This window comes from Hemibagrus wyckioides, linkage group LG16 (genome assembly GCF_019097595.1).
Source record: "Hemibagrus wyckioides isolate EC202008001 linkage group LG16, SWU_Hwy_1.0, whole genome shotgun sequence".
NCBI classification, from domain to species: Eukaryota; Metazoa; Chordata; class Actinopteri; order Siluriformes; family Bagridae; genus Hemibagrus; species Hemibagrus wyckioides.
The window spans coordinates 7,485,077-7,509,433 of record NC_080725.1 but is presented as its reverse complement, the minus strand read 5'-3'; the positions used below and the strand labels follow the sequence as shown (position 1 = coordinate 7,509,433).

Below are 24,357 nucleotides of genomic sequence, written 5' to 3'. Positions count from 1 at the left end.
TAAAAATCTCCAATATTCAACAAATAAAAATTCAGCATTGTACTTGTTTTATAAAACATTTCATAGTTATAAATGACAATTTTAGGATGTCTGCTTTTTGGGTTTCTTTCTATTCCTTCTCCTTTTCTTTGCTGCAGGAGCTTGATGTTCTTCATCCACAGACACCTCCATTTGTTCCTCTTCACCAACAGAAGGCTCACTAATGGAGGGAGGCCTGTGATGACAGTTACAGCTGTCAGATTCATTTCATTAAACGCATGTGTAAAAAAAAAAAAAAAATCAGAAGTGTTTAAAACATCTGACTCACTGTTTATGAGAACTTTCACTGTACTCAGTTGGAGTAGCCTGTCTTTCTAGCATGGCTACAAAGAAACCATGCGTGAAGGTTTTTGTAGTGCTGGCTCGAAGACACTGTGTCAGTGGGTCTCGACCCCGCTCAGGCCACTCAGGAAGAAGATGAATTAGTCTATAAAAGAAACACACTCACTTTAACTGTATGTTTCATATAGAAGTAGTCATAAGATTATGTTACTTTTTAAAAAACATTTAAGATGAAAGAGACACCAAATATTCCTTGCATCAAGGCTGGACAAGCTTAAAAAACTAAATAGAAGACACTTGTGAAAGGGAGATGATTTTTCGGCTTGTTTGGAAGTAACTTAGTTACTCCCTGTTGCAAATGTGTATCATGGACCGTTAGTATGAAACTTTTAAATAAATGGCCCTTCAGTACTTACTGTTTAGTTGTTGGTAGACAATGATGGGGAAAAAATGTACAGCACATTAGCTGAATAGCACTTTCAAAAAGCCTCCAATAAACCTGTACAATGCTTTGTATGTACAAGTCTTCCATATTATCAGGCACCCAAAACAGGAGAGATGCTAACAGCCATCTGAGCTACTGAGTCAATGTAATTCATGTAATTTTTTGGTACGTATTTTCTATAAACCAGCACAACGGGCAAAGGAACACTAACTGTTCACATCACTGTACATGTGTAGAATGGACCTATTGTGGTGAGATTAATGTTTGACTCTACATTAGAAATGTAGCTTCAGTGACAAATTCTATATTATTTTACAATAACTTCAATACTTCAGTGATTCCCTGATGCATCATTTAGAATACCCCAGTTGACTGAAAACCTTTACAAACATTTGTATGTTTGGTTTACCTAAAATCAGGATTTTGCTCAAGACAAAGAGACACAACTTCCTCATTCTCCTGCGGATGGATGGAGCAGGTGGAGTAGACGAGCCGCTGGAGGTTTGGGAATTTCAGTGCATGGTTCAGGCAGTGCAGCTGAAATGCAGCTAAAGCCTTTAGACGCTCAGGATCCTGCTCCGGTTCCTGTTCCTCTGACCCACCATCATGCAGACACACCATTCCTGCAAAGACAAAAAAAAAATGACTGGCCAAAAACATCTTTAATAATCCTTTACTCTGCTGCTGAAGAGCCTTGGTATCAAGAATACAGTAATACCATGACTTACGAGTTTAATTCGTTCTGTCACCAAGCTCGTAACTCAATTTGCTCGTATATCAAATTAAATTTCTCCATTAAAATGAATTGAAATGCTATTAATCCATTCCAGCCCCCCAAAAAACCACACCAATTTTTTTTGTTACGTGTTTTTAATGTACTTTATAAATAACAAATAATGTATAAAAAAAAAAAAATTATACATAATAAAAGAGAATCTAAAGAAATGAACTGGTTTTATTAAGTGTACAGTATTTACGTTGAACATCAGACGAATATGCTGGCGGAGGTGGAGGAGATTCGCGGAGTTTTTCCAATTCCTGCTCTATCGCTTAACTTTACTTACTCGCTATACATGCTACAATTTATTGCTAAATTTTACTTAATATTCTTCTTCTTCACTGACTTTTGCCCCTTTTTTACCTCGCTCTCACTTGCAGGGTGTTTCAATAAAAACCTGTCCAAGGAGGTTTGTTTCGTCCTCCCTCTCAAAATGTTTCGGAAATGAGTGAGGCAAGTGACGTTACACGGCGCCAATGCATGACCTGTTGCAACTTTTTCAGGGTGTTTCTTTTCAATAAACTCTGAAATTTTCTCCCACATTCCCAAAATTTCCTTAATCTCACTTGTAGGAATAACCTCCTGCGCCTCTGGCTCCTCCACGTTAATTTCCTGCAAAAGCTCCGCATGCTGCTGCTGCTGTAGCTCCTTTAATTCCTCTGTTGTCAGTTCCTCGTTGTGCTTCTCGACGAGGTCGTTAATGTCTTCTTCATTCACTTCCAGGCCCATCGCCTTTCCGAGGGACACAATCTCTTCCACCACTAACACTTCAGGTTCGAATCCTTCGAAATCCCTTTCGGACACAACCTCAGGCCACAGCTTCTTCCATGCAGAGTTTAAGGTCCTCCTTGTAACACCCTGCCAGGCCATGTCGATAATTCTGAGGCAGGTCACGATATTGTAGTGATCCTTCCAGAACTCTCGAAGGGTGAGGTTTGTGCTCTCCGTAACCTCAAAGCAGCGCCGGAACAGGTGCTTGGTGAAGAGCTTTTTGAAATCTGAAATCACCTGCTGGTCCATGGGCTGCAGGATTGGGGTGGTGTTGGCTGGAAGGTAGAGGACCTTAATAAACTTAAATTCTTCAAGGATGTCGCCGCAAGGTTTGGTGGGTGTGCGGGAGCATTATCAAGGACGAGAAGGGCTTGCAGGGGTAGGTTATTTTCCAAAAGGTACTTCTTGACGGCAGGACCAAAGACCAGGTTTACCCACTGCACAAAGAACTCCCTGGTGACCCACGCCTTTGGGTTTGCCCTCCACATAACCTGCAGTTTTTCTTTAAGTATCTTATGAGACTTGGCTCTGGGGTTTTCAGAGTGATATACGAGTAGCGGCATAATCTTGCAGTCACCACTCGCATTCGCACACAGTGCAAAGGTTAACCTATCCTTCATAGGTTTGTGGCCAGGCATGCTCTTCTCCTCTGCTGTTATATACGTCCTCCTCGGCATCTTTTTCCTGAAGAGCCCTGTCTCGTCATCGTCATCAGTTTGGCAAAAATTATTATAAAATCCTCAGCTGCCTTTACATCCGAGCTTGCTGCCTCACCATGCCTGATGACGGAGTGAATGCCAGTCCTCTTTTTAAAATTATCAAACCATCCCCGACTGGTTTTGAATGACTCTTCCGATGCCACCGTCTGCTGCACCAAATCCCCGTAAATGTCTCGTGCCTTCTCACAGATGATGCTCTCGGTCACGGTATCTCCTGCAAGCTGCTTCTCCGTCAACCACACCAACAACAACTTTTCCATCTCTTCATGGACAGAGGTCCGGAGCTTTGAAATAACCTTAACGCCCTTGGCTGGCGTTATAGCCTTTATTGACTCCTTCTGCTTCAAAATCGTACATATCGTAGAAGTACTACGATCGTACTGCTTCGCCAAGTCGACAACACGCACACCTTGCTCATGTTATTCGATAATTTTGTGCTTTATATCCAAGGACATCATCCTTTTCTTTTTCTCAGCACTGATCTTGGCACTCACTTTCTTAGGACCCATGGTTAAAACTAAGAAATTTACAACATAGATGCTTTCACGGCAAGATAACCACGTGAACTAAACGCTCGCTGGGCTACCCAGTGATGGGTGGCGTAAGCTCGCTCGCTCGTAACTCAGATCTCGGCTCGTATCTTAAAGCAAAAAATCGACCGAGTGACGGCTCGTATCTCGGAAAACTTGTAAGTTGATTCACTCATAAGTCAAGGTTTCACTGTAATTGTTATATAGTGTTCTAAGAAGTATTTTAGATTAAACACTAAAATAAATCATGTCAGATCTTTCACAACCATTACTGGGTCTCATTTAACCAATCACATTACAACTCAAACAAGTCAGCTAATAAATGGTGCTGTTTCTGCAGGATATTCTTCATTTCCTTTATAATTTCTGACAGATAAAGCCATGATCTGCAAAAAGTCTACAAAGAATATATGGGATTACAGTGACTAAAGCTATAGCTGAAGAGAGGGTTACAAAAGAATTTCTAAAACTTGTGGGGAAAAAAGCATCACAGTAACATGGCCAAGAATAAGAGATCCCTTCAAATTTGATAAAAGGGCAAGATGAAAACTTAACAAGGAGGCTGCCATTAAAGCATCAGGCAAATGTACTGCTTCTCTTCTGCTGGGACTGAGGAGCCCCTCAAAAGTGGATAGATCTGGAGCATTTTTGTGGAATAAAATTATCAAATCAAGCATCAACTTGACAAACATGTGTCACGTTGGTAGACTCTCACCCAAAAAGCTGAGTGCTGTATTACAAACAAAAGATGTTTTAACAAAGTATTAGTTAATGGTTGTGAACTCTGTGCAATAAGGGTTTTTTTTTTTTTTTTTTTTCCTCTTTCCTTAAATAATTTTAATTGTTTTTCTCTTGAATTTTATTGGCTGTTACATCATAATAAAGGTGGAAAAAATATCAGAAATTATTAATCCAACTTTATTTTTTAACAGGGGTGGGTTGACTTTTCATATCCACTGTATGCATGCAATTACAAAATGCAAACATTTTCAGTGTATAAGTTATGCTCATTTCATTCGGCACTGAAGTGGCAATAACTTTACAATCTGTGAGAACAAATTAGTTTTCAGGATCTTTCATTATGAATTAGCTTCTACTGCAAAACTGTATGATTTACTACAAAAAAGAAATGAGATCATTTGATTTCCTGCCAAACTTTTAAAATATTTAAAAACTTTAAAACTTTATAAAATCAATACAAATGCTTGAATCAGTCGAGATACAAATACTAGAAAAGCCTTAAGCTTTACCTGAACCACTGCATGAAGGATCAAGAAGGATGTGCTTGACATCCTTGTATGCTGGGGAAAGTGGATCCACCTTAAGAAAATCCTCATTGGCCAAATGATGACATGTGACTCCTGCACGAAGGAGGAGAGTGCTCATGGTGGAGAGTCGCTTTGCATCAAGGTCGAAGGCAAACAGTGTGCTAAATGTATATAGTAAATGACAAGAATAATAGATCATGACAAGAATAGATCTCTATATTGCCTCATGTTAGAATATAAACCTTCATAAATGTAGTATATAACATGTCCAGAGAACAATTAGAACTAAAACACACAGCTATACCCTTTATTTTTCATGACGGCTGCCAGATGGCTGGTCTTATTCCCAGGAGCTGCACAAGCATCGATCACATGGCCTCCAACTGGGGGATCCAGGAGATATGCAGGGAGACAACTAGCCTAAAATAAAGCAAACATTTTTAAAAGCACAAAAAACAGCATAACCTTTTAATCAATTTCTACAGATTCTTTTTCTTCAGCTGCTTGTCTGGAAGCTACTGTAAAACACCTATATACACATGCTACCTTAACAGGTTTGAGTACTCAGTTTAAAGATATCAGATATCAGGAGAGCAAGCAGTGCGTTAATTTATAATTTTCCAGGATGTTTCTATTAGTTATACTGAGATCAGTATAATTTTATCCAGTATGAATGGGACCTAAATTTTACAGACTTTACAGAGTTTTACAGACACTTAACAGACACTTCTCTGGAAAGCTTACAATGTTGTAAATATGAACAGAAATAAACATTATTTTGTTTTATGATTATTACAGATTTGTTATGATGTGTTACACCCCAAGTGCTGTAAGTGAATGAAAAAACAATCTCACCTTGTCTTGCAAGATAATATGTCCTGCTTTATACAGGAAATGATCATGGAAGTCCATTTTCGCACTGAAAACCAGAAGATCTCGGAGGTGAAGATCACTCATAAAAGTCTTTCCAGAGACAGAGCATAAATCCTCAATCCTAAAGAAAAATAAGAAAGAAAATCACACACAAACAAATACAAGTACAAACCTGTTTTTCCCAACTCAGTAATAACTAGGGGACATTTTTTTTCTAATTTGCTTAATATTAATTCAAAAGTATAAAATGTACAGTAGGTTCATGGAAAAGAAAATAAGTTTCAACTTAATGGCTTGCTGTTCCTTGATATGAATATCCCTCTCTCTTCAGGTAGTCAATGACATCCTCCACCGTTGTTTTCAATGTGTTAACACGTACATAACGTGGAATATCTGGACCTACATATTAAACATCAGAATAAGACATCAAAATACACAACTGGCTATGTTTGATTTATCAAGGACAGAGTGATAAGCTCTTGCTAGTTATGACTGAACATGGCATACCGTTGTGCTGTACACTGTGAGGTAGCAGGTCCTGATTTCGACTGACTTTCCGTTTGACTTTAATTCGAGCCAAAGCAGCTTGTAGTCTGGAGTGATGCTTCAACATCATTGCCTTCCAGCTTCCACCACATTTTAAGCCTTGACCAATGAGCAAATCATAAACCAGAACCTGATAGTTACAAAGAGATGACAGATAAATCACAGGGAATGGAAAATTATTTCATAGTAGGGTTCAATTCTAAAATAATGAATATGTCTCCTACAACCTGTGATAGCTCACACATTGTATTACATAAAACAATTACATCAAGTTTTATCACACAATTATTAGCATAATGATGATAGTTCCAGGTCAAACTCAACCAAATTCTATATTGTTGGTTCCATCACTGTCTTCTAATTGCTTCAAACAAGTACTGTTGCACTGATACGGGATACTTCAAAAAATATACCTGGTTTTATATTAGAAGTATGTCACATTGCACAAATAAAGCTTTTTCACTTTTGGTTGGCTTTTATTTGAATGATTCTTTGCTCTTATAAACTTTTCTGCTCAGTGTTGAGGTACTTCTCAGAGATAACAGATAATATCAAAACTGTATTTGTATCACTATCTGAAAATTTGGACCCATCAAAATGGACAAAAAAAATTAAATGTTTGTATTAAATATTTATTTTAAAGTACTGTTCAGAAGCTCACCGAAAGTTCAGTATTTTAGGCATATAAACACATACATAAACTTGCTGGAGATTATACTTATACAGTTGAAAATTTAAGAACATCATCCATTTTAATAAAAGTGACTAGGTATTTTGGAGAAATTAAAAACACATCCCTATACTATATACACTATATGGCCAAATGTATGAGGATGTCTGACCATCATACCCAAATGTGGTTATTCCCCAAACTTAAAAACCCATAATTTCTGTATGCACAGAATGTTCTAGAACTTTAGCATATACTGGACCTAAGGCGCCAAAACACAACAGTTTTCAACATGACAATGCCCCTGTGCACAAAGTAAGGTCCATAGAGACATGGTTTGCCAAAGCTGGTGTGAGAACTGGCCTGCACAGAGCCCTGACCTCAAACTGAAGACATTTAACAGATATGCTGAATCCAAACCAGATCTTCTCGCTCACTAATGCGCTTGTCACTGAATGAGCACAAATCCCCACAGACGCACTCCAAAATCTAGTAGAAAGCTTTCCCAAAAGAGTGGACGTTATTATAACAGCAAAGGATCCCCATGAATTTAGAATGGGATATTCCCAAATTCATATGGCTGTGCTGGCCAGGGGTCCACATTTCGTTTGGCCATAAAGTGTACCCAAATTTAACAAGTGAAGTCTTACAGATTCAAGCTTATTTAAATGGGACTGCTGTACATAATTTCCAAACTTTACATTAATATCTTACAGGACTTCACTGTTGATCTGTATTGACATCCTCTGCTTCCTCTGTGATGCTGCTTTGTTCGACTTCACCACTCTCGTTTTTAGAATCCGGTTTTGCTAATATACTCTTCTGATACAGAAATGATGTTCCTTGCTTAGCCATGTAAAGTGCGACACCAAACTGTTCAGATGTTGCTTCAGTTGCTGGTTCCTGTGCAAGATGCAACACTTCCTGTTCCAATTAATCCCCTTAATCCAAATAACGGTGGCACTTTCGCTCTAGCAAACTCAGTTTTCCAGGAGTACACCAATAGATAAAGCAACATCTGTCTCCTGTTTTGTGTGAATCACCAAGTTTCCTTTTCACAGATTCACACATATCAATTTGATGATATTAAATGTTGCCAGAGTCAAGAAAAGTGATTGTTGGTGCTTTGACTTATGTTTATAACAAAATCTAGTACTAATTTGTGAAAACAACAACTAGCTTTTAATCCCACACAGCACAATACTAGATATAGTAAAATAGGGGTGTATATTATATATATATATATATATATATATATATATATATATATATATATATATATATATATATATATATATATATATATATATATATACATACACATTCTACATATATATATTCATTTTTCAAAAACACTAGTCGTGTAAAACTGTTGATTTTCTTACATTCTAAACATTATAATTAAAAATAGGCGAGCAAGTTCTAAGTTTGTGTTTACAATACTGATCTTTCTATGACCTCCTAAAAATACTTGTTATGAACTGGACGCCTTGAGCAGTACAATAACACTGGCCAATAACACCTGCTGTGTAATATCATTTCAGGTTGAAGCCAAGAAAATGTTAAGAAAGTGTAAGAGAGCATAAATTGTTTTGTTTTTTTAATCAACTTTATTTTCTATACACAGCAATGTGTTAAAAAAAAAAAAAAAAGGTCAGATCGCTACATTAATATTTGTTAGCCTTTTGCAAACTTCATGTACTAAAGGTGTTAGCAAGATGTTGAGATCATGATGCAACCACCACCAGTAGAGAGGCTACTGAGTGATCTGTGTATATAATCAACAGGGGACTGATGCACCACCTGATAACCACCTGATATTTAGAGCAAAGTGTCCACCAGGTGTATCCTTCAATAACAGCCATTAATGCACTCAGCTGTCACCCAAATGAGGATGGGTTCCCTTTTGAGTCTGGTTCCTCTCAAGGTTTCTTCCTCATATCTAAGGGAGTTTTTCCTTGCCACAGTCACCTCAGGCTTACTCACTTGGGATAACATCTAGGACTGTGTCTGTTTATATGTTTGTTGTTTTCTTATGTTGTTTCTCATGTAAAGCTGCTTTGAGACAATGCTCTTTGCTAAAAGCGCTATACAAATAAAACTGAATTGAATTGAATTGAATAGATGTCACACAAGCCTTCTTCATATGAGGTCTGGAGACTAAGAGGGTCATCAGAGCAGAACCTACCTATCTGATGATTTATTTCAGAGATGCAACGTTTAAAAGACATGAAATATGTAATAAAATGTTACCTTTGCTAAATTATGTCGGAGCTTGGTTTCTTTCAGAAGCCTGGTGTTCTCGATAATCTCCTGAAGCACTGCTGAATATTTCTGAGTTTCACACACGAGGGCAAAAAGCTGCTTTATATTCTGAAACAAAATCAAACATATCAGCTCATACTTCATACTTAATGACGGGAAAGTCCCGTCAACTGTTCTTTAATGCCTTTATATAGGATTACCTGGAATTTACTATCATAGACCAGAGTTTTCACAGCTCCCTTCTTTTGCTCCACTTTATCGAGAATCTCTGCTGCTTTCATATAAAGTGCCATGCTTTAAATCAGCACAATAATCGTGAATATCTAGGTCAACCTTTAGCGCTCGTATTATCTTACGTGATGCTTTACAGCAGAAAGTCACGCTTCTGGGCCAAGTTGCAACCATGCAACGACTCGCTTTTCGGCAGCCGCAAATCATCTTGCGTTACTGCAATTGTGCAATAGCTTCTACAATCCAGTAGGGAGGGATACACGCACGTAAACGTGCGCACTGTCATTTAATAAACTGGACACTCGTGAGGCTATCGCATGACACGTGTGCATCAAAACACCACACAGATGGAGTGTTTCAGCTTTTGAAGTACCAGTGCGCGAGCATTTAGTCTGATATGTTTGAACTGATTGATACTGCTGAATTTTTGCTGATCTTCATAAGTAGGCTAAGTCTGTGACAGATACTGAGAGTTTCTGGGTCAGACTCCTCTTTCACACTGAAACAGGTGACAAGTGAATCTTCACACCTCACCTCACGAGAGGAGTGGGCTATCACATAAGAAACAGCTGCAAATGAGAGCCACACCCTCGAGTAATATTCATGCCCCTGACCTGAAAGAGAAACGGATGCCAACTTGAAGTGGATGTTTTTGTTTGTTTGTGTTTTTCAGGTGTCCCTAAATACACTGTTGTCGTTTTATTCCCTTCTTCAGCTCTCTGAAAGGTCAGTATTTCCTGATTTACATCTTCTGATTTAGTTGATACTCACTGTTTGTTTTTAAATGGGGAAAAAAACAAACATAAATTAAGACATGTTGTTTTAAGTAATTAGACAGCTTTACAAACAGATAGCTTCTGACATAAATTGTCCAATAAAGGGATCTTTTTTTATTATTATTATTTTATACCAAATTAATAGGAATGCAACTTTTGCAATTAACTGCAGCTCTTTAACACTAAATGTAATACACTAATAAAGTCTGGGACTGAGGTGAAAATCGATGACCTGGTTAGTGGACCATTCTGGTGTCTAATTGTAGTTTCTGAATGAATTTAGTGTAGGAACAGACTAATCTTAATAGAAAGCTTAATAGAAATAGGAAATTAAAAGATTTTTTTTCATGGGTTTATTTGAAAGTATCACCATTATATAGATGGTTGGATCACAGACCATTTAAACAAATCCAGTGTTGTGTCATGGTGATAATACAAATTTTTTAAGACTTTTTTTCCCCTGAAGCATTATCTGAGATTCATTATTGATGCTTACAAGATGTTCATCAAAAGTTACTGTTAGACAGCTACTTTCTTTGCCAGGCAGCTAGTTGATGATATAACCCTATGCTACATAAAATAGTTGAACAAGGGCAGGAGGTAACGTAAACTGCTGTCATGAATAGGTTGCTGTGTTTTAGAGATGACTTCGCAGATTCCACACCAGGGTCATCTTGGATGGATCATGTAACAAGACTTGTTGGGTGATGTTAGCAAACATTCTTCAGCTTTCCCTCAGGGAAACACAGACAGGATTTTGCTCACTAGTTCTGTAAGGTGTCATCATATAATTTCCATATGACATTTCATTTGCTTCTTTTTATTTTTATTCAGAAATCTGCTGATGTGTATTTGAACACTGGATAAATGAGGGTTGCATGGAACGTTCCATGTCGGCTAAAGGCTAGCATTCCTTGAACTGGTGTTGCTTCATGTTGTTTGGCACAGGAAGTGATGTCACCAGTTGAAGTCCCACCCACCCTTCACCTGAACTGAGGGAAGGGCCAGACAGAAGTTGTGTGTGAACAGAAAGAGAAAAAAAACACGGAAACATTCAGGTGTGTGAGTCAGTTACAGTCTTTATGTAAAGAAGAAAGAAAAAGGAGCATTAACATTTAAAAGGTTTTCAAGATGGATGTCCAAGAGAACTCCCCAGGAGTTATGGGGTTGCTGAAAACATTTGACTCGTCCGAGTTTGGGAATTGGGAGAAGATAGGTTCCGGTGGATTTGGACAAGTGTACAAAGTGCGGCACGTACAGTGGAAAACATGGCTGGCTATTAAGTGTCCTCCCAGTCTTCATGTGGATGAAAAGTGAGTGAACTTCTTTCATATTTGTATTGTTTATGCCTTTGTGTCTGTGTTTATGTTTGTGCGAGAAAGAAATTAAGAAGGCTCAGCATCTGTTTTATAATCCTTTTTTTCTGAAGGGTGATTTGAGTTTGTTTTTGTGATATGGAAGTTTACCACTAGAAAAGTCAGTCTTTTGGGTCAGATGATTATCGAAATCAATTGACTGTATCACACACCATTTTTTTTGTGATAAAATAATTTGTACACTTGGTGAATTTTACAACCGACCTCTAAATTACACCTGGATCCTTACTCTAGGGCTTTTCTGATTAATACAAATGATGTTCAGTACTTTCTAATTATTTATCATCTGAAATACAGATTTGGGAAACTTAATATAATTAACTTCCCATTCTCTTTTTTGTGTCATAGATTTGATTATGTATTTTATTGCCTTGGGGCATGACTATGCTCCCACCTGCCTTCATACATATTGCGCTCAAACTACCATCAGTCAGAAAAAGATAATCCCTACTATTTCACTGATGTTTTATTTCCTAGTAATTTGTCACAGACTATATTCATACTGTGTTTGATGGCCTCTATACAAACAGCTACAAGCCTTAGTTATGCATGAAGAAGACATTCATATGTCAACAACTGGTTCTATTCTGACAATTAATTGAAGCTAACCATGTTTAACATTTACTTTGGAATGAGCTAGTATATGTTATAGCATACAGGAAAAGACACCACAGCAGATTGAAGTACAGATTGAATGTAAATTGTATTCATTCAAGTTGCACCTTTGGCCGCATAAAGAGATCCGGGTTAAATATCATACTGATGATATACTACCTTGTGTTTAAGGAGCAAAATAAAAATATTACATTGTGTGACCAGGGATAATGTGACAATCAAATGTTTGTGTTGTGAGCACTCTAAGTAAAGTGTCTTAAGTCATTTCCTTACTTCTGTGTGTAAAAGATCAGTTGTTGATAGAAGAATGTTAGTCCTGCAAGTGTTCAGCACAGGCCAAGCATACTATCAGTGCATAACATCTGCACTTTACTCCAGTTGTACCTTTCCTTCGACCAAGCCATAAATGCAAAAGCGAGCTTTGTCCTCCATTAGCTCAGACTGGCCTGTGTTTATAGTAATAATGTGTGCAGCTGAAAAACCGGTTGCACCGGGCCTTCTTTTTAGAGGAGCTTTTGTCTGATCGTAAGTGATTGAAGCGAGAGATTAGAGAAGCAGAGTACACCTCTCTCTTTTCCTGTCCTTCCTATTCACCCTGTCCCCCTTTTCTCTTCACCATCCCCTTTTTGTCACCAACAAAGGGCTTTCTTTTTGCTTAAAGAACCTAATACGGGATCTTGTCTTAAAGCGTTGACATGAGATTTGGTTAGTTGCATGAATGTAAAGTATTTTACCTGATTAAACCCCTGTGCTTGCCACTACATTTTAACTTCTTCGTTGGCATTGGTTATGTTTAGATCACATAAAGTGATAGATTGATATGAATTGATCATACAGCATTTGATTAAGGATTAGCCCTTAACAGTGGTGAGTCATGTTTTCCATCAGGGAATTGTAATCTCTTAAATTGATTTAATTTTCATTGTATGTCATATATCTTTGTCTGGATCAGATAGTGTATCAGTATGTGAGCATTTCCTGAAAATGCTACAATGTAATATAATTATAGTACCCTAAAGGAACCCATCTGATGGGTCTATTGTTTGAATAAATTGTAATAAAGTTGATGTGACTATCAGAATTAAACCAGATTCATTCTGACAGTTTTCTCTCTCGTGCTCCTTATAGCATATGTGTCAAGGTCTCTTAAGGTTTGTGCAGGCTTCTCAAGGAATATCTCACCTGCTCACACTATTTAATTTAGAGTTATAGATGATGGCATTCCTCCTCTGTTATGCCATTAAATCCAGGATTACAAAGTGATGCATGACAAGCAGCAGTCATTTACACTGGTATATCATAAATTCCTCACAGTTACATTGTTTAGAGATTTACCACCCTTTAGGCTTAATATGTCTGCCATTCAAATTAGCCATTAATTTATATGCACTGACATTTAAAATCAGCTTTTCTGAGTCTTTAGTCAGCTGAGATCACACCAGTCATGCAATCACACATGCAAGCACAGCAATAATGTGTTAAATTATATCAAGGATTAGTACAAGTATTCAATCTATACTTATTCACTCTCTTTCTCTCTCTCTTTATATGTGTGTTTATATGTATATATAGTCACCTGAACAAAGTAAAAATATATATATATATTTTGTGTATATATATATACACACACAATTTTTTTTTTTACTTTGTTCAGGTGACTATTTGAGTGATCTAGTTTTCCTCTGAAGGTCTTAGGATTTGCTTGATCCTTCTGATCAAATCAGTAATATTGAACTAATTAATCATGAATTTGATTTGATTTTTTTTACCTTCTGTATAAAGAGAGCGTGCCGAGCTCCTTGAAGAGGCCAATAAAATGGAGGCAGCAAAGTTCCGCTACATCTTGCCCGTATATGGCATCTGCAGTGACCCATTGGGCCTGGTGATGGAATACATGGAGACAGGCTCTCTGGAGACACTGTTGGCTGCTGAGCCACTGCCATGGGTGCTTCGTTTCCGTATTATCCATGAGACAGCAGTGGGCATGAACTTCCTGCACTGCATGAACCCACCGTTGCTACATCTGGACCTAAAGCCTGCAAACATACTGCTGGATGCCCACCACCATGTCAAGGTATGTGTTATGTCTCATGGAGTAGTTCTTAATAACCATACAAGTAGCTCTAATAACTTGAGCTGATAAACTGCTTCTTAGTCTGTGAAGCTGTATGCTAAAAATGTCAATAATTTCTAGCAATTTACCATATACCTACCATATATGCTGTTTTCGTGGACTATTAAACATCTTTTCCAGTTATGATTTATTATATGGGTTTGGATTATGCACATTAATTTCTTGGACCTAGGAGTTTGTTAGATGTTTAATTGGAGTTTGTTAGGTCAATTGGAAGTGCAGCTTGGAAATGGGAATTGCTGGTGTTTTCCTTAATGGCTTTAAACCTTCAGTTCTATGTGATTCCCCAATGGCAAAAATGCTTTCCCAGCCATTATCCCATATTTACCCGTCCTCCCTATGGATGAGTAAGCATGGAGTGGGAGGATGGGTGGGAAATTACTTCTCTGGATTGAATAGAATGGATGTAAATACATCCATCGCGGGCCAGCCTGAACAAGTTGGCTAAGCGGCTTTAATACGCAGCAGGCACACACCTGTACAAGTCCACACACACTTAGTCAACCGGGCCTTCCCACCTCTCAGGGTGAGCCAAAGGCACAGCAACTTGTAACCTACAGTGTCCCCTTTGTGGATAATACCACTGTGCCCTCCCCAATACAACCTTTCACCACAGTTTTCACTGGACTGCAAGTACAAATCATTCGGTAGCTTTCTGATTACATTACAGCAAACTCATTAAGTGGTCACAGGATGGCCATGAATTGTGATTGATCAGCACATACTTAATTTTAATAATGTAGATGTGTTCTTAACATCTATTATTTTGAAACATTAACCACATTTTTTTTACTTATTATGTCTGAAAAAGCAGACATGGTAAATTGGCAAAATAACATATGACTACTTAGAGGTACAACAGTTTGTCAGCAGCCCCCTTGGAGGCCATTGTTCTGTTTTTGATCATTCTTTGCTGTGTTAAAGGGATTTTTATTTAAACAAAAATAAAGCAGGATTCAGTTCCAATACATAGTCTGCTATACCAATATTATTTTATGTATTTTACAAATGTAAGAAAAACCAAAATGTTATAATGGTTAGGCTTGTGCATGTCAAATATCATCACTAATTGGTTCCTAGTCAGCTTGGTGTCCTAGTCAGTTTTTGGTGGAGGATCACATTCACTTCCTAATTGTTTTAAAGTGTATGGTGGAAAACAATCTGAACAGACAGCTTTGATGTTTCACACTTATCTTTGTTTGTTTCATTTTTAGATCTCAGACTTTGGCTTGGCTAGGTGGAATGGCTTTGCCAGGAACGACGACATCAGTCGTGATGGATTTTGTGGCACTATTGCCTACCTGCCTCCTGAAAGGATCATAGAGAAGGAAAGGATCTCTGATACCAAACATGATGTGTACAGGTCAGCTTCTGTGGTTTGGCATTATTAATAAGTTTGAAAGTTCTAGAATCACATGATCTTCTTTCAAACACTTCTGTAGATACATTGCAAAATTTAACATACTATGAAATGACTTCAGTGTTTGTCCTGTGTTTTTTATATGAGGCATTTTAACACTCAGCCTACCTGTACATTCTTTATGCAGCTTCTCGATTGTTATCTGGGGAATTCTCACACAGAAAAAGCCATATCAAGGTAAGACAGAGAACAATGATTCTTTTTGTCAGTGAGTCAAGTTTCAGGCATGACCCATTTCCTAATTTGATTTTGTGATAATTAGCTCTACTGATTAGCCTGTTGGTGTTAGAACTACTTGGTCTGTGGGATATTTACAGTAAAATGTTTGAGGTCAGTCATCTCTACATGCTCTACAGTATACATAAAATGTTGTGTTAAGTTAATTTTTAATTTCCAAGGTCATCTTTTAATAGCATTGCAGAATTGTTCTTTTTGTTGTTTGGTTGTTTTTTTTCTCTTCTGTCAATAAGTTCTGTCATATACAGTATAGAATTTTGCATGACAAGAATACAAAATCACATCTTGGAGGCATTGTGGTTTTAGTAACTGTCATTTGGTAATAATGACTGTTGAAATTGCTGAAGTCCAAAATAGCTGTCTGTGTTTGTTCTCTGTCACTGGTTGGCACAGGAGAGTATGTGTGAACAAAAGTCTTCTGGAAAAAAAAAAGCAGTAACTTTTTGTCTGTTGATACAAGGACTTAGGAATATAAAGGACATCTTCAACCCTTCCACAATCTATTTTTCATTCTTCGTGCCTCAATTCAGAACAGTTAATCTTCAATTTTAGCCACATGTATGCATCCCCTCACCCCCGTGTGGGAGAGTGTTGTATATATCATATATCTTTCATGTAAACTGAAACCATGATTGCCCCCATTTTTAAAGCAAGGTTAGTGCTATGTTTCTAAGCAAGCCAGATGAGTGATTTGAAACCTTGTTTATTTTGCTGTGTCTTATAGGGGAGAACAACATTCTGCATATCATGGTGAAGGTGGTGAAAGGGGTTCGTCCAGACCTGAGTGCTGTGCCCCGCAGTCGACCTCAGGCGTGCTCAGGCTTTATAGCCCTCATGCAGAAATGCTGGAGTGGCTCTCCTGACGCCAGACCCAGCTTCCAAGGTTGATGTCACAAATAACTGTTCCACCAGGGATATATTTACATTGTACAAAAATATTTTCCGAAAGCCAGAAGGCTTATACACTGTGTGCATATATAATACAATGTTAAGTGGGTAACTAGTTAAGTAGTAACTCAGTAGTAACATTGAAATGTGTAAGTTTGTGTGTGTAGAGATTAAGTAATATGATTTAATGTATGATTGTTTGTTGTTTGTTGTCTACAGAGATCACATCTGAGGTAGAGGAGCTGTGTTCAAAACCCCATGATGAATCCAGAGGATCAGTGTCTGAGCCAGACTCCTCACCCTGTCCAGCTCCAGTGAGCTCAGAGCAGGTAACACCAAATGCAGCAATCCCAAAATGCTTTTCTATTTCTGAGGCATCTGCTCTATTTATTGAATTTTTCTCTGTCTTACATTCCTTATACTTCTCTTCAATGTTGCTGTCTCTCAAAACTCTCTAAATGAGGTACTGTGCAAAGATCTGTGTCATTGTGCAACATGACGACAACAAAACAATCTTCATGAGCATTTAAGGATATTTGACTGTCACAATCACAGCTCACCTATTGGGCAACTGTATGTGTTATTATGTTCTTTAAGCACGTACCATGAATGTTTCGTACATCTAGTGACATTATAGCAAGGCAAGGGAATCCAACTGGGCAGCATTGTTCATGTGCAAAGTCATTTCCTGAGTGAGCAGAATGTTTTAGATTATCAGTATAAACTCTACAAAAAGAGTTTACAAAACCATTTGTGAAATCTGTTTAGATTTTTATCTCTGACTGTAAATTGTAATGTTACATTTCACAATAAACATTCAAAATCCATATGCAAATGTATAACTAATTATTTTATAGGAGCAGTATTACTTCAGTTAAAGTACTATTAAGTTTTTGATAGTAAATTTCAGTACATTATATTTATTCTTGTCTTTAGGAGCAAAAGCCAGTGAGACCAAAGTCAGCCATGTTACCGGAGAAGGACTACAGCCTTTCTGAGCTGCTGAGTCAGATTGACTCTGGGATTTCTCGCAGCTTTGACCATGTTAAAGAGGACTGCCTGGAGAGCAAAGACAACACCAGCAAGAGACTGTCAGGAATCTCCTCTGTGGATTCTGCCTTCTCATCCCAAGGCTCCATCACACTCTCCTTTGAAAGGGAGAATTCAGTCAATGGTATGAAGATTTATGACTCTTAGTCTGTGTTAAGATGCACTATGACCATATGGTTGTATCTTTTTTGTTGTTGTTTTTATTGTCATATTTGTTTCAGCCTTGCATAGTACAATAATAGTGGAAGTAAATTTAAATTGGCTTTTAGATATATTAGTATGCTCTGATACAATACATATCTATACCAATAGATCACTTCCTCCATAACCTTAAATAAAAATAAATGTGAAATATTACATGGCCAGAAAAACCCTAGGTCAGTTCATTGTTGTTGCTTATTGGCTTTAAATGCAGTTTCATTAAATGTTACATTTTTTTTTAATTACTCAGAGTCAAGTGACCTACAAAAGAAGAAGCTGTGTGAAGCCATTCGTACTGAGGACACAGCAAAACTAATGAAGCTCCTACAGCCACAGGATGTGGAGCTCCGCCTAGAAGGTGGCGGTGGCCTACTTCACTATGCTGCAACACTGGGCAATGAGGAGGCTGTGAAATTTCTACTTCTTAACAACTGCAGTGCCAATATGGCTGATTGGCGTGGAGCCACACCACTGCATGTGGCTGCAGAAAAGCATTTCCGAGGTGTCACTGAGATCTTGCTAAGCCGCAAAGGAACTGATGTGAATGCTAAGGATGAGGACCAGTACACAGCCCTGCATTTTGCCGCTCAGAATGGTGACGAGGCTCTGGCACGCCTGCTTCTGGAGCGACGGGCATCAGCCAGTGAGGCAGACGCACAGGGGCGTACAGCCGCGCATGTGGCATGTCAGCATGGGTGTGAGGGCGTTCTGCGTGTGCTGTTGAGTCGAGGCGCTGTCGATGCCCATGCCGCTGCCAAGGATGGGTGGACACCACTGCATCTGGCAGCCTGGCGTGGCCACTCAACCATTTCCAAGCTGCTGGCTAAGCAGGCAGGTGCTGATGTGGACGCGACAACCGCCGATGGCCGCACACCACTTCACCTGGCAGCTCAGACAGGCCGATACAGGGTGGCACGTGTGCTAGTGGAGCTGGGTGCCAATGTGTTACAGACCTCCAGCCCAGACCTACGCTCGCCACTGCACGTTGCAGCTGAGACAGGCCACACGAGCACTGCACGCCTGCTGCTAAAGCATGGTGCTGATATCCAAGGACGCACAGTACAGGGCTGCACTGCCTTGCACCTGGCAGCTCAGCGTGGTCACTTAGCCACAGTAAAAATGCTCCTGGAGGAGGGTGCTGATATTCGGAGTGCCAACCGTGCCCTGCGCACTGCATGCCACCTGGCAGCTGAAGCTGGTCATGTCCAGGTGGTCAGTGAGCTGCTGGAGAGGTGGCCTGAGGTAGTCACGGTGCAGGACGAGGACGGGTTAGCACCATTGCACCTAGCATTGCGGAGTGGACACATGGACATTACGCGTCTCTTGCTGAGTCACGGAAACTCAGAGGCTGATATTTTGCATCCCGAACCCAAGAATCTGAACAATAAATCAGTTGACAGGCTCCACAGGAAAGTACTAATCCTGAAACTCACTGAGCCAAAGGGCAACAACTCAACACAGGACTCAGCAGACACACAGTTGCCCTCTGCACACTAAAAGAACTAGCACAGAGACCTGATAGATTTTATATTGTCTCTGGCTGCTATGTTGTTTAAAAAATCAATGCATTATGGACTGTTACACCCTTTTGTATTACCAGACATTATCTATTTCTATCTATTTCTGATTTGTGTATATAATGTAATTATTTGGTTGGGGCCCTTTTAATATAAGTACCTCTCAAATATTTTTTATTTCTATGGACTTTGTGGGCTCTTGAAAACTTTTCCAGCAGTGATAAAAATCATATTCCTGATTAGGAAAAAGGATGTTGTGTATATACAAGCACTGTACAGAGAAACAGGACTGATTATTGCTTTGTCCTCTTCAGCAAGACTTTTTTGCCGCAGCCATTCTTTTTACAATTATATGTTCAGTGTTCAGCAATGTTTTACCATGTTATGTATTTGTCTTTCATTCCTGGGAAATAAAACGCCCCAGGGAAATAAAATGTACCCTTAAACATGAAAAATCCTTTGTATTAAAATGGCAGGTCATTGCTTAAAATTGAGGTCAGATTATGAGAACCTGTACTCGGTTACCCCAGTGCTTACATCCTGGCAGTGCTTCAAGGCTATTTCAAATCCACAAGGCTAATTATACCATTTAATACCTCTGGTCGCATGACAGCCAGAAGAGTATTTAGAACCACTTGGCTCCCACCATGGGAACAGGGCCTGAGGGGGATCACAGGTGATGTGTGGGTGGGGAGTGGAAATGGGGGCGGTAACTGTACATTTTGAATACCACCATGTCAAGACTGTTGGCCAATTCCTGAGACCACCTTATCTTTTCATCACTTTGTGAAAGCAGAGCATGGTGCCTCACTGACGCCATGAGGAGCAGAGCTTTCACAACCCACAATTAACTCAAAAAGGAACTGCAGCATGTTACTTTCCTTGGTGTTCATATTCTCTTTTTCAACACCACTGAATTTACTTACTGGTGAACTGCGTACACATGTATTCATGCATATGCTTGCATATACTTATCTTGTGTGTAATATATATATATATATATATATCTCCTCACTACACAAATATATAAGTACTTGTGTAGTGATGAGACAATAGTCTTTTGATCAGCAGCCATTGCGTTGACATTTATTTGTAATTAGATTAAAAAGAAATTGTCATATTTTTATATACAGAATTAAATACCTATAGTGTTTAAACAGTTTTATGTTTTTTTGTTTTTTTGTTTTTTTTTGTATTTTGATGGAACAATTAAAGTACATGTTTATTAAATGAAAAGTTTATCTCTGTGTTTTCTTACACTATAGGAAAATTGTAGGAAAACAAGCAACCGTTTACCCTAATACTCTCAACTAAGAATAAAGAACACAACATTTTTGTAAGGATGCATGTAATTTAACAACAAAATAAATAATATAAATTAAACCAAAATGGTGGTATTGCCCCTGTCTGTAATCTTTCATGTTATCATATCTAAAACTGATGGTCTCCTCAAAAATTCAGTCACACCGTTTTCCAGACATATGTGACCTTCAGGGCTTAACACAGTTCAGCCTATTCCCTACGTACCTCCATATTTATGTCCATTGTATGTTTCTTATGCATCTTTAGTCTAAGCTAAATGACAGCTTCATAAATCTCTGATGTTAAGAAGTGTGCTTTGTTTACTCTGAAATCCACTCAATTAAATGTTGGGGGTTAAAATGTAAAATGTTCCAATTTGTTCCAATTTGGTATTTGTTGTATTGTTTAAAATGCTCTAATCTGTATTATATGTGTTTGTTCATCCATGCATGTCATGTTTTATTTACTCTGCAGAAACTAGAAAGCTAATATTCAAAGATCTTTGTAAAATTCCAGATAAAACAACAATCAATTCAACATTCAAACAGTGGAATTTGTGACAGTACAATTGTGACAAACATTACAAATGTCATAGTTGTAAGTACTAAAGTAAACAACAAAAACTATATAATGTGCAGCATTATTTTTTGCATAAGAACAGGCTACTTTTTTGTGCTTTTATATTCAGTCCAGCCTGGAGATCCAGGTGTTTCTTTATGGCTTCCTTCCTAAACCACACTGCTTACACACCCTGCACCTAATCAGGTATGATGTGTATGAGTACACCTTATGAGTAACTAAACACTAAATGACATTTCCAGACTTGTGACATTGGTTCACTCTATAGCCCAATCTAAATGAAAGTGTGTGTATGTGTGTGAGTGAGTGATGTCAGTCAACTGTAAACACCATTTGCATTGTGTCTCTGAGGTACTTGCAGTAATTGCATTTATTTGAATATTTATATTAAGTACATTTTTACATATGGTAACTAACAACTAAATAGAATTTTGACTAATAAATATTTAAGGTAAACACACTGCATATAATCTATAATCTTATGTGTCATGGGCATCTGCATTGTTAGCTTTTCCTAGACATAGTCAAGAAGATCTCTGAGGCTTTTTGTCTTTTCTTAAAAACTGGCCAAACTCGTCTCACAACATCCGAGATGGTGCGCAAGGAACAAGCCATAACATGTGTATGCACACAAACACATACACACGCAATATTTAGCAATGGTTCAGTGGGCATTTCAGGAGTTGACAATGGTCAATCTCAGTGATTTTACAACTAGCTTTGGAGCGTACATGTAAGTGTATACACACAAGCATACAAATGTACTGCTGATCTCACTGAAAGTTATTCATTAACAGACTTAACAAACAATTTAATGTGGACATGTTGCCCTTGATCCTTCCTACTTCATTCTACTTCCTTCTTACCATTTCTATTTAGACATTCATCACCATAAAAACAGTCATCCACCCTAAACATAATCCCAAATGGCAATAAATTCATACTGGCATATTTAAACTATAGTGTCTATGGTGACTCACTTTTAGTCCAGGCCTCGAATGAGAAATTGGGATTCAGAGAATTAGTGAGTCACGATTAGGACAATCTGTTTTGAAAAGCACTTCTTCAACTTTTAAAGTATTTTAAAGTTTTAATGTATCGGGTGTCTGTATCTCCACCTTTCATAGTGAACAGCTGATTTTATTATTGTTCGAATTACTGGCAGTAAACTCTTCATACAGCCAATTTTCTCTGAATAAATAGCACAGGTGTGATTAATAGTCTGCTCTACAACATGCAGATGTTTTCTTAAAGCAAACTTGTCATGTGATGCTACCTGCATGACTGAACTTGAACTGCATTCCTTCCATCTTAACAAATAAGTCAGTTAGTGTTAGAGCCTTTCATAGCGCCATCATGTGCACAGTAGTTGAAGAGACATTTCAGAAGAGTCCTGTGGTTCTGCATATACAGTAGTGCAATATATCCTGTTTATCAAAAAAATGTAAATTAACTTAACAGTATTAGCCATATAGATTAATGAATGAATGAATGAATGAATGAATGAATGAATGAATGAATGAATGAATGAATGAATGAACGAACGAACAAATTAACCTCTGCCCTGATTGTGTGCTGTAATACAAAATGTTCTGCACATTTTTTGTGTTTTCCTCCTTACATGCAATGAATCCAGCCAACTGATAAGTTTGTTCCTCTGCATTCATAAGAGAAGGCAAATAAACTAAAGCTATAAGGCTATGAGAACTGGACTTATCCAATAATTACTATCCAGTAATAGTTATCAGTATTACTATTGTAATTATCACTATTACTATTTATTATCCATTTTGTCATATCTGTTAAGTTTTGGAGAGTGTTTATGTTTGGGTCTAAACAATATATAGCACATCATCTCCGGACACTTTATTTGTCTGGCTTTTTGTTTCAGATGCCATTTTTTTTTTACAACAATGCAGATCAATTAAAAACGCTTTTAAAAAAATGCTTGATATATTTTACTTTCATTACCAGTGTTTGCAATATTCACATTTATCAAAGCAAACCCTTTTTTCTACTAATTCAAATTTTACTGATGACAGCAATATTTAAAATACACGGTTTATGTGTATTTTGAGCCCACGTGACATAAAGTCATATTTTCTTTATCATTAATGAGATTGTACAGTTTTAACACTTCTTTTATGTTACTTTCAGGACCCCTCATGATTTATATAATACAAATATAATTATATAGTGTATAGTAAAAAACAGCAATATTTTTCATGCTTTAAATTAACAGAAAACATTATGTGGCTTGCATCAATTAAACAGCAACATGTTTGCTGATGAAAAATCATTTTTTTAAGTTAAAAATAAGAATGATTAACCTAATAAACATAATAGATTTGTTCAAATAATATGCATACCCAGTCAACCAGGTGGCAGCGCACACCAACTTTTAGATAGACATTCCCTGGATGTGTAACATTTTAATTTAATTTAACTTATCATAAGTAACTGCTTTATCCTGGTCTAGGTTGCTGTGAAATCATAAACATAATCCAGGAAGCATATATAGTTGAAAGAAAGAAAATGAATGCCTAAAAACATCTTTACGCACTTACCTCATTTAAAATGCCAGAATAGACTAATATACTTGATATGCAATGTGGAAACACTCTCCACATCCTCCTCTATCCAGGCGAGCCAGCTAACCAGCCTTGTACATCATCTATAGTGTATACTTGTGCATTGGCTTTTATTTGTCAAAATTATATATAAGTGGAACTTCATTAGCAGAGGCCCTATCTACGTGAACATAGTGACATATTTAATAGCAGGCAAATCTTCTATAAACACCATATACAGTATAATACAATCTATACAACTATACAGTGAGGGA

The 24,357-nt window shown here is 37.8% G+C and overlaps 2 protein-coding genes across 3 annotated transcripts; one reads left to right on the top strand and one right to left on the bottom strand.

Annotated features, from left to right (window-relative positions):
* Positions 1-24: 24 nt before the first annotated feature.
* Positions 25-9,612, bottom strand: nsun5 (NOP2/Sun RNA methyltransferase 5). 2 transcript variants are annotated; one of them, XM_058412720.1, is made up of 10 exons: positions 9,387-9,612; positions 9,175-9,294; positions 6,213-6,381; positions 5,996-6,104; positions 5,688-5,826; positions 5,137-5,252; positions 4,815-4,993; positions 1,176-1,389; positions 308-466; positions 25-214 (listed from the first exon to the last, which is right to left on the bottom strand). In XM_058412720.1, exons 1-10 carry the CDS (start codon positions 9,477-9,479, stop codon positions 82-84), a joined length of 1,431 nt encoding a protein of 476 aa, XP_058268703.1. In that variant the 5' UTR covers positions 9,480-9,612; the 3' UTR covers positions 25-81. The 2 variants fall into 2 exon arrangements, with proteins under 2 accessions (XP_058268703.1, XP_058268704.1); XM_058412721.1 differs by having other exon boundaries at positions 9,175-9,282.
* A 1,535-nt stretch (positions 9,613-11,147) lies between these two features.
* On the top strand, positions 11,148-21,374 carry ripk4 (receptor-interacting serine-threonine kinase 4). Its single transcript, XM_058412719.1, has 8 exons — positions 11,148-11,506; positions 13,967-14,258; positions 15,533-15,681; positions 15,866-15,915; positions 16,700-16,858; positions 17,083-17,192; positions 17,800-18,037; positions 18,365-21,374. The coding sequence occupies exons 1-8, from the start codon at positions 11,325-11,327 to the stop codon at positions 19,609-19,611; spliced, it is 2,427 nt and encodes an 808-aa protein (XP_058268702.1). The 5' UTR covers positions 11,148-11,324; the 3' UTR covers positions 19,612-21,374.
* The last annotated feature ends 2,983 nt before the right edge of the window (positions 21,375-24,357 follow it).